The sequence below is a fragment of the Lathamus discolor genome, chromosome Z (genome assembly GCF_037157495.1).
Source record: "Lathamus discolor isolate bLatDis1 chromosome Z, bLatDis1.hap1, whole genome shotgun sequence".
Lineage (NCBI taxonomy): Eukaryota > Metazoa > Chordata > Aves > Psittaciformes > Psittacidae > Lathamus > Lathamus discolor.
The window spans coordinates 33,245,762-33,263,889 of NC_088909.1; the positions used below are offsets into that span (position 1 = coordinate 33,245,762).

General features: G+C 38.6%; 1 protein-coding gene across 2 annotated transcripts in view; it reads left to right on the forward strand.

The window, feature by feature from the left end:
* Window positions 1–18,128, forward strand: part of EDIL3 (EGF like repeats and discoidin domains 3) — a 250,095-nt gene that overhangs the window by 61,504 nt on the left and 170,463 nt on the right. For both annotated transcript variants that reach the window (XM_065663106.1, XM_065663107.1), the window contains exon 3: window positions 5,029–5,157. In XM_065663106.1, coding sequence (XP_065519178.1) covers window positions 5,029–5,157 — 129 coding nt within the window. The remainder of the gene's footprint in view (window positions 1–5,028; window positions 5,158–18,128) is intronic.

Sequence of the window (18,128 nt, forward strand, 5' to 3'; positions counted from 1 at the left end):
AAAAAATAAAAAAATCCCCCAAATGTAGTATTCTCTAATCATAGAATCATAGAATAGTTAGGGTTGGAAAGGACCTTAAGACCATCTAGTTCCAACCCCCATGCCATAGGCAGGGACACCTTCCACTAAACCATGTCATCCAAGGCTCTGTCCAAACTGGCGTTGAACACCACCAGGGATGGAGCATTCACAACTTCCCTGGGCAACCCATTCCAGTGCCTCACCGCCCTTAAAGTAAAGAGCTTCTTCCTTATATCCAATCTAAACTTCCCCTGTTCAAGTTTGAACCCGTTACCCTTGTCCTATCACTACAGTCCCTAATGAAGGGTCCCTCCCCAGCATCCCTGTAGGCTCCCTTCAGATACTGGAAGGCTGCTACGAGGTCTCCATGCAGCCTTCTCTTCCCCAGGCTGAACAGCCCCAACTTCCTCAGCCTGTCTTCATACAGGAGGTGCTCCAGCCCCTGGTCGTCCTCGTGGCCCTCCTCTGGACTTGTTCCAGCAGTTCCATGTCCTTTTTTATGTTGAAGACACCAGACCTGCACACAGTACTCCAGTGAGGCCTCATGAGAGCAGAGGGCAGGATCACCTCCTTGGACCTGCTGGTCACGCTCCTTTTGACGCAGCCCAGGATATGGTTGGCTTTCTGGGCTGTGAGCGCACACTGGAGCCGGCTCATGTTCATTTTCGCAAGACCCAACACCCCCAAGTCCTTCTCTGCAGGGCTGCTCTGAATCTCTTCTCTGCCCAACCTGTAGCTGTGCCTGGGATTGCTCCGATCCAGGTATAAGTCATGTAAGTCTTTTGTCTGCTCCTCAATACAGTATGGATTGAGATAATGTGGATTAAATTTCTACCTTAATTCTTCCATGCATGATTTAATGAAAAAAGGAGGAAATACGTATGTATATATACATATATATTTTATATATATATATGTAAAATAAGATATATATATATATATAAAACATAACTTCAAAATCTGAGGTAAATGGAAAGGGGTCATGAGTTCTGCTAGTTGGGGGAACATAATGTGAGCATACCCTTCGCTGATTCTGTTTCATAGATCCTTTCACCAAACCTCAGTAGCTTGATGCAATGAGATTTTGCTGTCCAAGATTTTCCTGAGAATGAAGTAAAGGCAGCAGTATTTATAGTACCTATTTTATATGCAGTCTGGAGGCATACTTCTATGTTTGGGTAGCCACACAATGAAAAGTGCAGGGTTAATCAGACATAGTAAAGAAGACTATGAATTACTGTTTTTATTTGACACTTTCATTCGTACTGGACCCCTTTCAGAACATTTTAATAAAATTATAATATTGATAGGCCTTCTTTGGTACTTTTTAAATAATGGAGTTCCTCTTAGAATGTTTGTTTAATTTATAGAAGTTTGTCAAATTGCACAGTCTGTTGCACAAATGCAGCCTATCACAAACTACCACTATTGAAAGTCTGCAGCACAGAGCACCATTCTGTAAGAGTGACTGTAAAGGCTTCCGTTCTTTCTCTGTGTTTATTTTACTGTTCCATTCACCATGACTCTAAGGTTAAATTCTAAAACTACTGTTGTGTTTAAAAGTTGTGTCTTAAGCAGCACAGTATTTTAATGATAACAAATCCCTTAATCAGTTGTGTTAAGACAAAATGCACGCATATAAGTTTTTCTCATTAGGAACAGAGCCTTTAAAATAAGATTCTGTTCATCAAACTCACTAGAATGTGTAACAAATTAAGACTTCAATATTTCAATGTGATTGGCTTCTTGAGAGGAACAAAATATAAACTGAGGGAAATATTATTGATTCAAAGGTGATTTTTTTTGTTATGTACAGTTTCACAGACACTAAGCCCTAAATAAGGGTTCTAACATTTTAAGTGAGTTTTACTAATTTAAGTATGCAAATTTGCACAGCCTGATATCTAGTCATAAGCAGAATTGTTGCTCGCTTGTGTCTGTGCAGTTGCTTATTTCTCTGACTGCATCATACTTGCCATCATACTACAGTATTATTTTAACCGTTGTTCAAGTTCAAAGTATAGATTTTCCCTCTTTAACCCTCTTTATCATTACATGAATGAAACAGGCTAGGATGGTTTTTTTTTTATTTTTTTTTCTCTGTTGTTGTTTGGTGTGGGTTTTTTTTTTTTTTTTGTTAGAGCTTTTTGTAGCTTTTTTTTTTTGTGTTTGATTTGTTTTTTTGTTTTGGGGTTTTGCTTGTTCGTTTGCTTTTTGTTGCATCCCATTTTCCTCAGAGGTATGCTGTAGTAATTTTGTTTCTGCGATGCCATATAATGACAATTAAAAGTATAAACCAGTGACTGGCAGTAGAATTTGGACCAAAGGGGTGGGTCAAGACAGCACTTAGTGCAGCTATTTGCTGAACATGGAAATAAATGATTACTGCTGGAGGACAACATCTGCTTTATTAGTCTCAAACTGTAGGTCAGGTCACTTTAATTCAGACTGAAAAAGCCAACATGATTTTTCAGACAAATGAAAATCACACAGTTTAGTTATACTAGGAGATTTCAGTTTCTAAAAACATAATGGAAAACTGAGAATGGTTCTGCTTGTCAGTCAATACGAAACTTACGAATGAAATCCGTATTTTGCCTTTTTGTTTTGCTTTTTCTTTCTTCTGTTATGTAATTGAAATCAGAAGAACACTGAATCAGGAAACAGGTAGCAAAAATGTCCCTTTTCATTTTAAAAATACCCATATGGATTTGGGCAAGAAGTGTTCCTACTGCAGACGCTGTGTAATTTATAAAATTAATGTAAAGTATGGGAATGCGGTTGTTAGAGCATTCGGTTAATAGCAGTTGTTCTTTTAGAGTCAAATGACTAAGACCCGTGAAGTAAGAAATCAAGCATCCTTTGCTACCCCAAAAAGGCAACAAGCACTGAAAATGAAAAGTCTTTACTTACTTAGATTCAGTTAGGAAGACAGATAATGTCAAGTTATTAGATAGATAGTACCTTGTGTCATTGACTCTTTCAAATAGCTCAACTTCTGTATCAGCTGGACAATCTGCAAGACCAAACTGTTTAAACCAAGTATGTAGACATGACAATTGTTTGTGTCGTGAAAGCAGCTTAAATCTAAAGAGTAAAATTAAATAAAAGTAACCCAGAAAACTAACCCACAAATAGAGCTTTTTGCAGCTGACGCACAGAATTCATAAAGGCAGTTTTGTGCCTTTATCCATTAAATTTCTTAAGTGATTGTTAGATTGGAATTATCACAGCAGGCACTAATCTGAAGTCTATCCACCAGAAAGGCATTTAAAACAATTTGAGGTCCATTACCAAAACTGTAGTCAAAAATCTATTATAATGTCTGACATAAACAAGTGGATTTCTGTTAACTCTTTACAATTATATGGCAAAAGGCTGGCAACTTTTCAATTTAAAAATGACACACACAAAAGGTACTTATTTTTTAATATTTACCTACCTGCAGATGTTTTGCAGATGCAAAAATTGTGCAAAACAAACCTGTACTATGCAAACTATTTTTAGTGTTAAAACCAGTACTGCAGAGGTCCATCTTATAAGGTAAAGCTTGAGATAAATATAAATATAGAGAAATATGTATTTAATTAGCTGAGAGAAAAATACTAAATTGAAGCTGACCAAAGCCTAGGGCATTCTTTAGGATTGCTTCCAGTTTTTCTGCTGGGGACACCATACAATCCTGTATTTCTTTGTATCTATAGAACTGTGATAAGGAGGGGTTCTTTAAAAGCATTAAAACTGAGGAAGTGCAAGAGTTGAACAGACACTCGGTTCTCTTTTATATCTCCTCTTGAAGGCTGCTTTGAATAATCCTAGATAGGAAGTGACAATACCATGTTGTACACGCTGGTAATGTTGGAGGCACGTTCAAGTTCTGACCATATCAAGCAGCCCCATGGAGCATCTTTCAGAGCTTGCCTGCTTCTGCTATTGATCACCTTGATGCTAATTAGCTGAGTAGGGTGAAGTCACCAAAGAGCAACTGAAAAATGAGCAAAATCTGCTTGTTCAGGCAGGCTGATGTTACCCACTGTGCCAATGCTTGCCCTGTACTGCAGTGAGTTTTGAAGCATAGCTAGTTCATGGCATAGTTTTGAAGTGAAGCATAGCTCTGTTTCTAACTGATTTGTTCTGATTCAGCGATCAAACTGAGTTATGGGAGACTTTTATATACTTCCTTGGAACATGAAGGAGACTGTCAATGTCAAGGAGCACTGGAGGGACTGCGGCTACTCAAGTCCTTCAGTCTCCATCCCTGCCATGGAGTTGGTGGGTCGCAAGTTACAAGCTTCCCTCAGGGACTGTGTGAGCGTACAGCATCTCCAGCTAAAGGGTTCCAGATCAAATATTGTTGATTGGGTAAAATAAAATTGCTCAAGAGACTTTAGCGGCTTTACTTTGTACTGTCAAACTTCATCCTGGGATCACACATAATTGGTCTTTGTGTGAATGACATAAAGCCAACGCAGAAGCACACTGCTGGCCTGAATGCCATGCTCTACGTTCAGCAGAAATACAGCTGCATGCCAGTGGCTGATCTCGATCAGATCTGATTTAAGAGCATCTAAGTCTGGAGCACATGATGATGTAACCACAGCCACAGTTCACTGCTTACAAACTAGGTGGTAAGTCAATAGCCTGAACTGAAACCACCATTCAGTTTTTCATATTGTGGGGAAATACCTTTCCAAGTATATATCCTGAATGATTTCAAATGAGAGAAAGCAAAAGATTAGTGTTTGTTAGGTTTTACTTTTCAAGTAAATAGCTGTCAGTGCCTCTGAGAGTTTCACATTTTATGAAGTAAAAGGCTAGTGGAAGAGGATTGCACAGAGGTTTGCTGTTAAATAAATGCAAAATGGAATTAGCCAAAAGGTATCCAAAGGACATAGAGTAGTCATTCCTTTTTGTTCTTGGTTATCAGCCATTTGCCATACTTAACAGCTTGTGTGTAACTTTTTGAGAGCTTTGTAAAGGAATTGCTCTTTTTCTTTCACTCTATAGGGGATGCATGTGACTCCAACCCATGCAAAAATGGTGGCATCTGTCTGTCAGGGCTGAATGATGACTTCTACTCATGCGAGTGTCCTGAAGGCTTCTCAGACCCCAATTGCTCTAAGGTTGTGGAGGTTGGTAAGTGCAAACTTTAAATGCTGAAATAATTGTCTGAGTATCCTGAGAATCTGTGGTAGGCCAACCCATGACTGTGTCTACAACATTCCATGTAGTGCTGTGGTCATTGCATTGTTCATTGTTGGTTTCTTAAACTTATCTCTGCATCGTAGATACCTGTGTCATAATTAACAGTCAAACCGGTATCTGACAAGTGCATCTGCAGAACATAGTCACGCAGGAAAGTTCAGTGTTGTACTTCACAAAAAGAAAAGTTCATAGTTGTGCTTAAAATTACAAACATTTCTCAAAGATCAATGTAATTGGATATTTCTATATATCCTTCTGCTGATCAATGACCATTTAAACCTTGGTTTCTCATAGTTGTATGCTGAGGTCCAGACTAAAGAGTAATTACTTAAACAAGTGAAATTGCAGAAACAGTGTAGGAGAAACCAGAATAACACATATTAGTCACTTGTTTGAATTTTAAAACAAATATCCAGCTGGAGGTTGCAATTATTCAAGTACATACAGTGCAAATCAAATGTAGTGGAGCTTTGTGATGTGCATTTGGCTCAGAGTGAACATAAATATGAGTGGTAGTTTCAAAAGGTTAGGTCAGGTCAAGCCTTTATCTTAAGAAAACTTAAGGGTAAAATCAAAGTGCAAAGGAAAAGCTGATAGAGAGCTCATTGTGTCACAGGCCATCCCATTGTTTCCAGTGAAGCAGAAGACCTGCAAGTTGACCAAGCTCTCACATTATCCCAAAGAAGGTGTAAAAGTATGTATGGTAGAGCAAAACAATAAATAGATGCTACTGCTGAAATTGGTACATTTTCTATCTCTTACTTGGGAGCTGCGGAAGTTAGAATAGGAAGGTAAAAGATACAGAAAAGCACTGACTTAGGAAAGAGATGGCAGTGTCTTTTATTCTGTTCAATCAGGAAAATACACAAAAATTGCAGGTTCTGTGGCAGTATCTCTTATCTGAAGGCTCTGTCTGCATTTCTTCTGCTGACAGCCAAAGTACTTGAAAGAACTATGACCCTCCAGGTATTTCATATCGTACATCCATGTCTGTGATTCATCAGCCTGGCTTATGCTGACAACCTTCAGTCCGTGACAGCTGAGTAGTGCTCACACATGTTGCTTCTGCTGGCTGTACTGCAGGACACCAACCTCAGGCAGAGGGGCAGTGCCAGCGGCCTTGCTGCTGCAGATGTCTCATTGAAACTGTCACAGCCTAGATCTGCATGCTTTTTGTTTTTTTTATAAATAAATAAAGACTACACTGGCATAACCTGAAAACACTGTTTGGGGGCTGAGTATATTTCTTTGTCATGAGATAAGGTGAGCAGAACTAGTTCAGGAAGCTAAGGTTTGTTTTCCATTTTCCTTTTCTGAAGATGATGCTGCCATTGTTCTGGGAGTGAATGATAAGTCTCCACAAAGCAATCTTAAGGGACTTTGGATTAAATTTTATTTCCCTGATGATAACTTTTCTGCAGACAAATTAACTATATCCTGTGACAGAATGCCCAACAATGTGACAGACAGCAACTGTCTTTGTGCTGTCTTTGTTTCCTGGCTGTAAAATGTCAGCATCTGGTTATTACTCAACATCTGAGTTGCTCAAGAAACTGCTTGTTCCCTTGGTGCAGCCACCACGAAGCTGGAAGACACTGGCTCAAGATCCTGTTTTCCATCCCTTTCCCTACCATTTTTATGCATGGTTGAAGGGTCTGAATGATCCTACATTTATATGCAACCCCTAAATGGAATAAACTTTATACACATATCACATTCATTGGTACCTCTGAAGTAGTCCAGGTGCCTGTGAGACTTGCTGACATTGCTGCTAAGTTCTTTAGCATGAATATTATACAATTAATTACAATTATAATTGAATATTATGTTATTATCTAATTCTGCATTATGTTAGCTTTGTTATTCAGTGTCCCTGTCCTGAACTCTTTGGTTCTATATAACCTTGAAGAGCTAAGTGTTAAAAATAGGTCTGTTACCACTTTTTTTCTTTTTTTAAAAACCTTTATTTTTAATTGTGTTTTAAAAAACATGCAAACCATAGATACCTTATTTTTTAAATTACAGTAGATTGTTAGTACCCTGAGGAGAGTTCCTTGTATTGGATAATTTTGTATGTACGCCATTATCTTTGTGTCATAGTTTAAGTGCAGTCAGTAACTCAGACCCACGCAGCCTGCTCGCTCACTCCCCTGCTTCCTCCCCTCCACCACTCCCAGAGGGACTGGGGGGGAAATTGAAAGAATATAACTCCCACAGGTTGAGGTAGGAGCAGTCCAGTAACTAAGGTATAGCAAATCACTACTGCTACCAACAGTGATGATAAGGGAAACAAAAATGGGAGAGAATACAATACCACCTGTTGATACCCAGCCCGATTGAGCAGTGAACTAGCCCTTCTGGGTAACTCCCAGTTTACATCCTGGGCATGACGTGCTGTGGTATGGAATACCACTTTGGCTAGTTCGCGTCAGGTGTCCTGTCTCTGCTTCCTCCCAGCTTCCCCTCCTCCCTGGCAGAGCATGAGGCTCAGAAAGTCCTTGGTCAGAGTAAACATTTGAGCAGTAACTAAAAACATCGGTGTTATCAGAGCTGTTCCCAGGCCAAAAGTCAAAAACATAGCACTGCACCAGCTACTAAGGAGAAAAAATGACTGCTACTGCTGAACCCAGGACACTTTGCCAAATATAAAAACAGAGATCTGTATGTTCTTTTCTGATCCTTACGAAATGAAGAGTTGCAGAACTTGTTGAACTTTTAATATGTACCAATCATTAAGAATTATTAGTAAGGCTCATGAGTTAGTAACTCTTCTCTTTTGCTAAAAATGGGGTGGTAGCTTTTCAGACTCGCTTTATTATTCCTTTAGTTTCTTGGCTAATGTTGAGTAGTTTGAAGTTTTTGAAGAGACCAGACAACCTAATTTCTCTTGAAATTTAGACTTAAGAAATACATGTTCTTAAAGTAATGCTTCTGTTTGTGTTCCCATTTTATAGAATATAATGTATTCCTGGATTTTTCTGCAGGATGTGACTCAACAGTATGGAAACAGCTTACTAAAATAAAAATGCCAGAAGGAAGCTGATTCTTTAGCTGAAAAGGGAAATTGGTCTTTTATGAGATGATGATTCTGGCATCCTAGGAAATTCAGATTAGAAGACTTTGGACTTCTTAAGCAAAAACAATTAGATGGAAAACCTGGTGGTATTCCGGTTAATGCAAGTTCTAAATGCAGTGCAGTTCCAGAGTAAAAGAAAGGAAAAAAAAAAAAAAGGTGAATATTGAAACCCAGAGACAGATGAACATTACTGTTTTTTCTTTCCCCTCTAAGTTATTTTCCAGATTTTTTTTCAAAACTTTATATAGAGGGCTCATTAAGCAGAACAAAATTCCTTATTATTTGGAATTACGTTTTTCTCCTCTTGCATGCTTTACTTGTATTTAAAATAATTAATTTGGGTGGTGTTTTTTGATACTGTAAAGACTTGCAGTTCATAAACCCTTTTTCTTCAGTAATAAATATGCTCAAAAGTAGAAATGTGCCCAAATGTTTCTCTGGATGAATTTAATCTTTCTAACTGGGAAAAGTTGCTACTCATAGCTGAGAAATTTTTCACTCTGTAACTCTTTGTGATCTGATGCATTTATATGTTTATTGCCTTTTTATTTAAAATCTCTGTTAAGGTATTTGCTTAAGGGTGCAAGATCTGATTTTTGCTGTTCAGCACTCCATTCCAGATGCAAAATTCTCTGACATGTTTGAAACAGTGTGGAATAATGTATCTGCTCCACTCTGTTACCATTTTCTCTGTGCAGTTACAGAATACTAAATGAACTTGTTAAGATTTTAAACTGGAATATATACAGCTAGCATTGTTGGAAGCAAATATACTTTGTTCTTAAGCATGCTAGAAGCTGAGAACTGTTGGTGGAAGTGGGCACAACTCTTAATCCAGAATAAATGTGCTGATATACACCACATGAGATGTTAATGGTACTTTTCTCGGCACCAACAGAATATAATTTTACCTGGGTAAGGGGAATAACTATATGTTTTAGCTCTTAATTGTTTTGATTTATTGTTGGTTTAGGTTCTCTTTGTTTATTTATTGGTGCTTTTTTTCAATATAGATGTAATTGCAGGTGCTTCCTAATAAGTTTATGGTTGAAAGTTTTTCCTGTTAGGCCACTAAATAAATGCAGGCTTTAAAATCATAGAATTATAGGAGTATTGCAAGGATTAAAGAAAACAGGGGAATTATCCTAGATAATCCAATAAAATGGGAATCAGAATTTCAAATACCGAAGTTCATTATTGAACTTCCATGAAAATTATCAGTGAAAATAGAGGTGAAGAAAAATGCCCTATCAGTTCTCAGAGAAACACTTCCATTTGATAACCCTTAGGCGTAAATTAATGAGATATTGGGGTAATCTGGGTAATGAATGAACTGAAATGTTGCTGCTATATCCCAGCTCTGGCTGGCTCACAAACAGCCATCTGAAGGGTGTCTCACCATCCTCACCTCATGTCAGGGTAAGGTCAGCTTTTTGTTTGGATCTGTTGCTATTTAGGTGGACATGCCTGAGCTGTACCAGCTCAGGTCAGCTGTTAATAACCAGGCTGAAGGACACCGACTAGTTCCTCTCCTCTTCCTTCATTTACCTGGTGACTTAATCTGGGATCATTGTTCTTGGGGGTAAAAAGACACTATCTGCCATTTGCTTATCTTTACCTGCCCCCACAGCTGTTGGATCTTGGCACAACATGGGGAGAATTACAGCCATTCCAGTGTAGCACTAGGTGTTACTTAGGAGCGGTTTCACACCTCAGCTAATTAATGGGAAGACAAGTTGGGCATCATTTTTCTTTTTGATTTGGCCCCAGAATGGATTATAAGAATTTAAGTGAAATGCTGCCTGTATGAAGCTGGGAGTTTTTCATGTTGTATTATAGATGTACAGGTTTCTCAATTTAGTGATGCTATAAAGCGATTAATAATAATTAAGTCATATTTATGATATAATATTCATGATCAAAATGATTAAGGCATGAGATTCCTTGCTGAATTACGGTTGCAGAATTAATATTTCAGATGTATTACTTGAGCTGAACACCTGCCTGAGAATTGCCATTCTACCATGGGTTAGGACAGTCAATTTATTATTTCCTATGTTAAAAAAGAAGATATTAAAATTAATATTTTCAGCTGGTCCTCTCTGGTTATATCTATAATACTAGAATACTAATTTGAGGTACAAACTCTCCTGTCGTTTATACAGTCTTCATTTTGCATTACACACTGGACTGATTCCACTGTAAACCAGGCAGTTCTGAAGTCTAGAAAAGCATGTACAAAGGGTTTACTTGGACATGATCTTGACTTTGTCTCTGAAACTAGAATGGGCAAAATAGAACTCAAGCTACATGATTTGGAGAAGCCACACTTCAGCTTCCTAAGTATTTATGATACTGTTCAGCTTCTGCATCACTTCATGCATAATTGGTGCAAATATGCATAGTTGCACTCTCCTGCTCTATTCTTTTGACAAATATCTAATTCAGATATGCATGGATGTATGTAAGGTTTTATTGTTTTTATCAAATGTATGGGTACAAGACATGCATATATAATTTTCTTTGTTTATCTGTACCTATGTATAAAACTCTAATATCCTACGCTTAACTCCCTTCCTTCTTCCTAACAGACTGGTGGGGTGGTCAGAATAGTCTGGAATTTTGCATCCCAACTAGAAGGAAGTGCAGCAGGAGGGCCAGGAGACCTCCTGGGATAAATAAGGAGCTGCTGAGGAAAATTCAAAGTTAAAAAGAGGCTTATAAAAGGTGGAAGCAAAGACAGACGTCCTGGGAAGAGTACAGGGATGTTGTCCGGGAAGCTAGGGACCAGGTTAGGAAAGTTAAGGCCCAGTTAGAATTAAACTTGTCTAGGGATGTTAAGGATAACAAGAAGGGATTCTGTAGGTACGTAGCGAATAAAAGAAAGACTGGGGACAAAGTGTGCCCCCTCTGGAAGCTATCAGGAGAACTGACAACAAGGTGCTTGGTGACAGCCAGCATGTCTTCACTAAGGGGAAACCTGCCTGACCAATTTGGTGGCCTTCTACGAGGGGGCTACGGAACTGATGGACAGGGGTAGAGCACTTGATGCCATCTACCTGGACTTGTGCAAAGCGTTCGACACTGTCCCACACAACATCCTTATCTCTAAATTGGAGAGACATCAATTTGATGGATGGACCACTCGGTGGATAAAGAACTGGCTGGATGGCCGCACACAAAGAGTTGTGGTCAGTGGCTTAATGTCCAGCTGGAGACCAGTAACAAGTGGTGTCCCTCGAGGATCCGTGTTGGGACCGGTCTTGTTTAACATCTTTGTCACTGACATGGACAGTGGGATTGAGTGCACCCTCAGCAAGTCTGCCAATAATACCAAGCTGTGTGGTTCGGTTGATACGCTGGAGGGAAGGGCAGCCTTGCAGAGAGACCCTGACACACTTGTGAGGTGGGCTGATGCCAACATACAAAGTTTAACCATGCCAAGTGCAAGGTCCTACACCTGGATTGGGGCAACCACAGGCACAGCTACAGGTTAGGCAGAGAAGAGATTCAGAGCAGCCCTGTGGAGAAGGACTTGGGGGTGTTGGTTGGTGAGAAAATGAACATGAGGCAGCTTCAGTGTGCGTTTGCAGCCAAGAAAGCCAACCGTATCCTGGGCTGCATCAAAAGGAGCGTGACCAGCAGGTCAAAGGTGGTGATCCTGCCCCTCTACTCTGCTCTTGTGAGACCTCATTTGGAGTATTGTGTGCAGTTCTGGTGTCCTCAACATAAAAAGGACATGGAACTGCTGGAACACATCCAGAGGAGGACCATGAGGATGATCAGGGGACTGGAGCACCTTCCATATAAAGACAGGCTGAGAATGTTGGGGCTGTTCAGCCTGGAGAAGAGAAGGCTGCGTGGAGACCTCAGAGCAGCCTTCCAGTATCTGAAGGGGGGCTATAGGGATGCTGGAGAGAGGGACTCTTCATCAGGGACTGTAGTGACAAGACATGGGGTAATGGGTTTAAACTTAAACAGGGGCAGTTCAGGTTAGATGTAATGAAGAAGTTCTTTTCTGTAAGGATGGTGAGGCACTGGAAATAGGTTGGCCAAAGAAGTGGTAAATGTCCATCCCTGGCAGTGTTCAAGGCCAGGTTGGACAGAGTTACAGTGCTTTGGGCGACATGGTCTAGTATAAGGTGTTGCTGCTGTTGTGTTGGCAGGGGGTTTGTAACTAGATGATCGTAAGGTCCTTTCCAACCTTAACTATTACAAGATTCTGTGATTCTGTGAAATACTTGTATTTCTTGCTGTACTCATAAGGATTAAAGTTGTAAGCAAAATTAGACCATGTTAGCTACTGAACGGGTCTTGTGTCCTCTGACAGCTTGGCACATTGTCGCATTTCTTGACAAATGACAGAAGAGGGACACTTCGTGATTGCACTGGGGAGGCCAAAGAAAGTGTGTGCAAAGTTACTGAGTTGCAACATCCAAATGCCGTTTGCCGTTGAGTGTGTTTTGCTAGTGAGCGTCACCAGGTTTTTTCACCGAGGTGAGGTGAAAGTATTGGGTTTTGACAGTATGTCAGATGGACAAAGACAGGCTAATGTTGATCCCAGAAACAGCGTGCCATGAGATGCAATGAAAGGTTAGTGCCAAGAAGGGGTGCACCTAAGGAAAAGGTAATATATTATTACAAATGTACCAGAACAGGAGAACTGAGATCTTTTATGTTCAGTTCTTCTCCAACATTACAGTAATATATGCATTCATGAAAAAGTGCTTATTTCTTATTTTATTCACTTGTTGCAGTGCTTAGAGGTTTTTGAAGGGTGAAATGTTCAGTTCCAAGATGTTTATGCACAAACCAACAAGTTGCATTTAATTAAGGTGAAAATGAGATTCTCCGTGAGAACAAATACTGATATTTGTACATTGAGTACAAATATCAGTATTTTGGGGATCAGTGGAATATATACTTGTCTAATTATTAATGTTATTTAAATAGCATCATAAAACCCAAACCACATCACCTTCAGATATTAAAAACCACTTTTTATGTTTAGTTCTGCACATAAAACCCATGTTTTTGTGGTAGATGAGTCCTTTCACTACTTTCTGCTGTTGAGATTGTATGAACTAATAACATTCCTACTGTGGCAAAGACAGTTATCATCATTAGTATGGATTATTAACTACATGGATAGACCTGAGCAAAGGTCCTGAGAAGTTCTTGCAGCCCTGTGTTTCTCCATGTGTGAGATGGAGGACAGTAAGGCATTGAAATAATATGAAGACAGAAACATGGCAACGTGTTTAAGTACAAATGTACTCTAGCTTAGAGGGAGAGAAAGTGGTATGTCTTGGTTAGAAATTCTTATTACTTTCATCTCTCTCTTAGTCAGGTCAACTTTTTAATCGTGAGTTATATTATTTATTATGAACAGTCTAATGAGGCTGGAATTTAGTCTTCTATGATTAATTTTTGCAGATAGGAAAACTGCATTGTCAGTGTAATTTGATTTATTCAGAAATATTACTGAATGGGCTATAATTTATAAAGGGAACTATAATGGTCATAAAAAGAAAATATTTAATTTCAGCTTCTGCTTTTGCTGGCATGAAATAAGAAACATCTGCAGAAGTCATAAGCTCAGCTGAGCAATACATTAGCCTAAGTCAGCAACAAAAGTAAGGAGTGGATTAACATTGTCCTCACTAGCGGTGTCATTGGGATCAGTCTTGGTTATATTGAAACAACAGACCCTGATGAATGCAGAATAAACAAAGTAATTAAATATATCAATCTAAATGCAAGTTGTGGATATTTCCAAAATATTGGTATGTTCATCACTTATTCTGGCAGGGTGGAAGAAGAGACCTGAGCAATCCAAAATAAAATAGATTAATTATGTTTCAAGTATTGCAACTGAATATATGAATTTCCAAAGACCATGGATAAAGTTTCCTACATAAGGAATGTGAATATTAAACTAGCAGGATATGAGTCTTGATACCATTTAGAATTGGGATGTGTTAAGCATTTCTTTCATGGATCTTACAGTTAAATACAGAAAGAATTAAATTACACAGTTCTTGTCTGGCTTTGCTGAAATCAAGTTGATAGTAATACTTTTAGAGAAATATCTGACCCTTGTTTAGAAAAATAAGTATTAAAACTGCAATAATCTGCTTAATCAGAATTTAATTAAATGGTAATAATTTTTTATAATTCATTTTGCCACTGAATCTAATTTCATGCTTTGTAACAAACATGATCGTATCTGTGTTTTTCGGGGCCATGTGCGTTCAAAAATGGTCCGTTTTAGCTCCCACTGTTCTTCTTTGACTTGTTATCCCTAAATCACAGCCCTATTTGTTGCCTACCATTTCCCTTCCTTTGCAAAGTTTTCTTGTCTACTTCAGCTCTATAGGGCTGATTGTACTGTGAAACGTGATGTTACCAAATGCCTTTGGCCCTCCTAAGGGGAAAGCTACCTTTTCTACGCTGAAATCTTTTAGTTTGGTGGGACAGGTACTCCTGGAATCTGCTGGTTTAGTGGGAAAGGAGATAGGACTTGAAGGCAGGACTTAAACAGTTTAGTTTGTTTGTACCTTTATTTTATAGTCTTCACTACTGTATTTGCATAGGCAGGAGACAATTTAGCTTTATAAACACAGCATGTTTTTCATGTCATTACCCAGAGTATGGAACTCAAACAAAGTGGCCTGTCTGGTGAGAATTAGAGCAGCAAAGAAAGTGTTATTAGTAGAAAACAAGAGTGACACATAATGACAACAGCCTACCTGGTGAGAACAAAGCGATGAAAGGAGCTTGATTAAATCAAGGAATCATAGCAGGCTAGCAAAGCAGCTGAGAAGCACAAGAGAAGGGGAAGGAACTGATTCCACAGTTCAAGTGAGACTTCAGGAAAACTGAGTTTTGCTGATTACTAAATAGCATGTGTAATCTGTAGAACTATATCATCTGTAGGGCTACACATTTACACTATTTGGCAGTTCAGATGGTATTGGAGAACTTGGGGCAGGGTCCTCACACCCTTTGTCAGGGCAGATTGGAGACAGAGAAGCTGAGAATACAGGTGCCGTGCTTCAGGGAATGTAGGAAAATGTGCTCAGTTTATGGGATTGTACAATAAAATCATGATACACGATTTGTGTAACTGCACTTTAAAAGAGTGCATTTAGCAGCTGATTTGAGTATTTTCCAAAGAACTGAAGAGCATTCACAATACTGTAAGGTTTGGGGCTTTTTGTTTCTGAGGATTTTTCAATGTTTGGACCAGAATAGTCCATTAAGAAAGACAGTGTGACCTCCTATATATCATGGTGTGTCATCACTCCCAAATATTGCTGCATGAAGTCCAAAGAGTCAAACTAAAGCTTTGTTTTTTTCAGGAAGCTTTCAAATGTGATAGACACAGAAAGAAGAGCGAGGTTTAGATTATGGAATTTGATGAGGTGACAGAAACCCAGCTGATGTATTTGGCAGTCTCTTCGCTGGCAGTAGCTGGAAAATGCCATTGTTTTGATTATGCATATTTCAGGGTAAATTTTTTTCCTGTTTACCTGACTGCCATTGTGGTACAATATATAATTAAATCTTCAGCATCAGATTTATTCTCAATATGTAAATAGTAGTCAGATGCTTCACTGTGTTTCCATCACCCGAGTAATTGAACTTTCTAACTCTTATTTCTGATTATTTCCTGTGTTTCTTGTTCTGGTAATATTTCTTTGGTATTTTTAAGTCTTTGCTGTAATGTAAACACAAGAACTGGATACTTTAATCCTAATCTGTTTAAGCAGTGTTATAAGCAGTGTTATAAGAAGAATCAAACTAAGTTTTTTTGAAGATTTTTTATTTCTTTATATCCAGGAGTCTCATTTACTGTAATATTTACTCCTAATATTAAAAAATACTGGGTGAGATTATAGAAAATGGACTGTATGACACACAGCAAAATAATTATTTGATCAGTGGGTAAATACAGATTGCTGATGAGAAGGGATGGAGCAAGGAAAGATATCAGTCTGGTATGCAGTCATGCAGCAGAATCATTGTCTTATATGCAACTGCAATACAGCAAGGTGTACAAGGCATAGTATCAGCGGTGGTCCTGACTTGAAAGAGGAGGAGTGTGAGGGTGTGTACATTTAAGCAATGTGTAAGATTGTGCAATTCAGTGTGATGAGCACACAGAATGAAGCTGAATATAGAAATAGTGTTTCTTACAAATATTCCAGTAATAATGTTGATGAGTGAAAGGATGAGAAGTGTGAAACCCTGTAGTGTTTTGAAATACACCGGAACTGATCAGCATTTTAGTGTCAGGGATAAGATGAGGGTTCTGCTTTTTATCCTGGACAGTTACAGTAGTTATTTAAAAACAAATGCTAGTACTGCCTGTTATCTAACAGTGTGCCTTGAACAAAACTGGATGAGAAACAGTAAGTTCTTCTGGATTGTTCTGTCCATCTTCAAAACATTTTTGGGAAGTGTGCCCTTAATATGGACTCTCTGTGAGTCCAGATGTATCCTTGGTTAACATAACATCAAGTACAACTGGCATTATGGCAATAACATTCTTACTGAATAGATAATGGAAAAAGCAACCTATGGTAATGATACGAGTTGGTGGCAACCTATAAAGGTAATTTTACTGCAGATAACAGTCTCATACTTGAAAGAGATGCTGCAGACCACAGGACATATATGGGATATTCTTTTGAAAGGCTCAGGAGAAACTTGTTCATCATCATGTTTTGGAGAGCTGGGAAAAGCTTGATACACAAACAAACTAAACAGTTAGTGCCACTAGTATCATAGGTTGGAAACAAAACCCCAAGCCACAGTGGTAATCCAAATGGTTTGGCATATTCATGGATTATCATGTTCGAAGATGTACACAATACATAGAAAAAAATGAAACAAGTTATATCAAGTAAAAAAAAAAAATAATTAATCTGCAAGATTTCCGTCAGCAGTGTTTTTGAAAAGCAGTTTGGACTTTAAAGTAAAAAACCCAACATCCCCATTGTTATTATGCAGTGCAGAACAAACTGTATGGAAAACAGTGTTCAGTTTGCTGTTCAGTTGTTATGGATAACATGGATTTACCATTAGCATGTTTCCTTTTTCATGTTATTAGGAAACAAAGTCTGCAATTCCTTAGTTTTTACCAAGTTGCTCTACCCAGCAAAGTGATTGTCACTTTTTAAGTTGCCTGATAAATCAGGTATCAGACTACCTGAAGGAAAAGAAGGCTCCTTAAATTGTCTTGAGGAGCACAGAATCTTGTGCCAGTGTGAAAAATAAAGAAAAAAATAGTCCCTCTCTGTTACACCATTGACCACCTTGATCCACCACAACCACACACGTGTGAAACTGCTGACCTTCCCCGGGCTTGTGAGGCCACATGGAGTGAAGTCTGAAGATTTTTGCACTATAATGTATTTTGGAAAACAGAACCTTATGAAGCTCCTCACTCATTGAGGTGTACATTTGTCGCGGCAAAATGGTAGCAAAATTTACATGATCACTTTCTGCTGGGAAAGCTTGACCTAATTACAGAGGAATTAATTATCCTGAAGGTGTAAGCTTAGATTTTGTTCTGACTTGACTAAAACTTCAGTGATTTCAATGAAATTTCTGTCTGCATTGTACAGGTCTGAATTGTCCCTTATTGATCTATGGAGCGATTTAAAAAATTCTTAAAATGCAAGATAGTACAGTAATAGAGGCACAGCCAGTGGAAGGTAATACAGATGTGTATTTGATTGGTTTATTCCACATTTGTAAAATGGATCTCATGTAAAAGACCTTTGTGTGGTGCAAAGAATCAATAATATGATACATA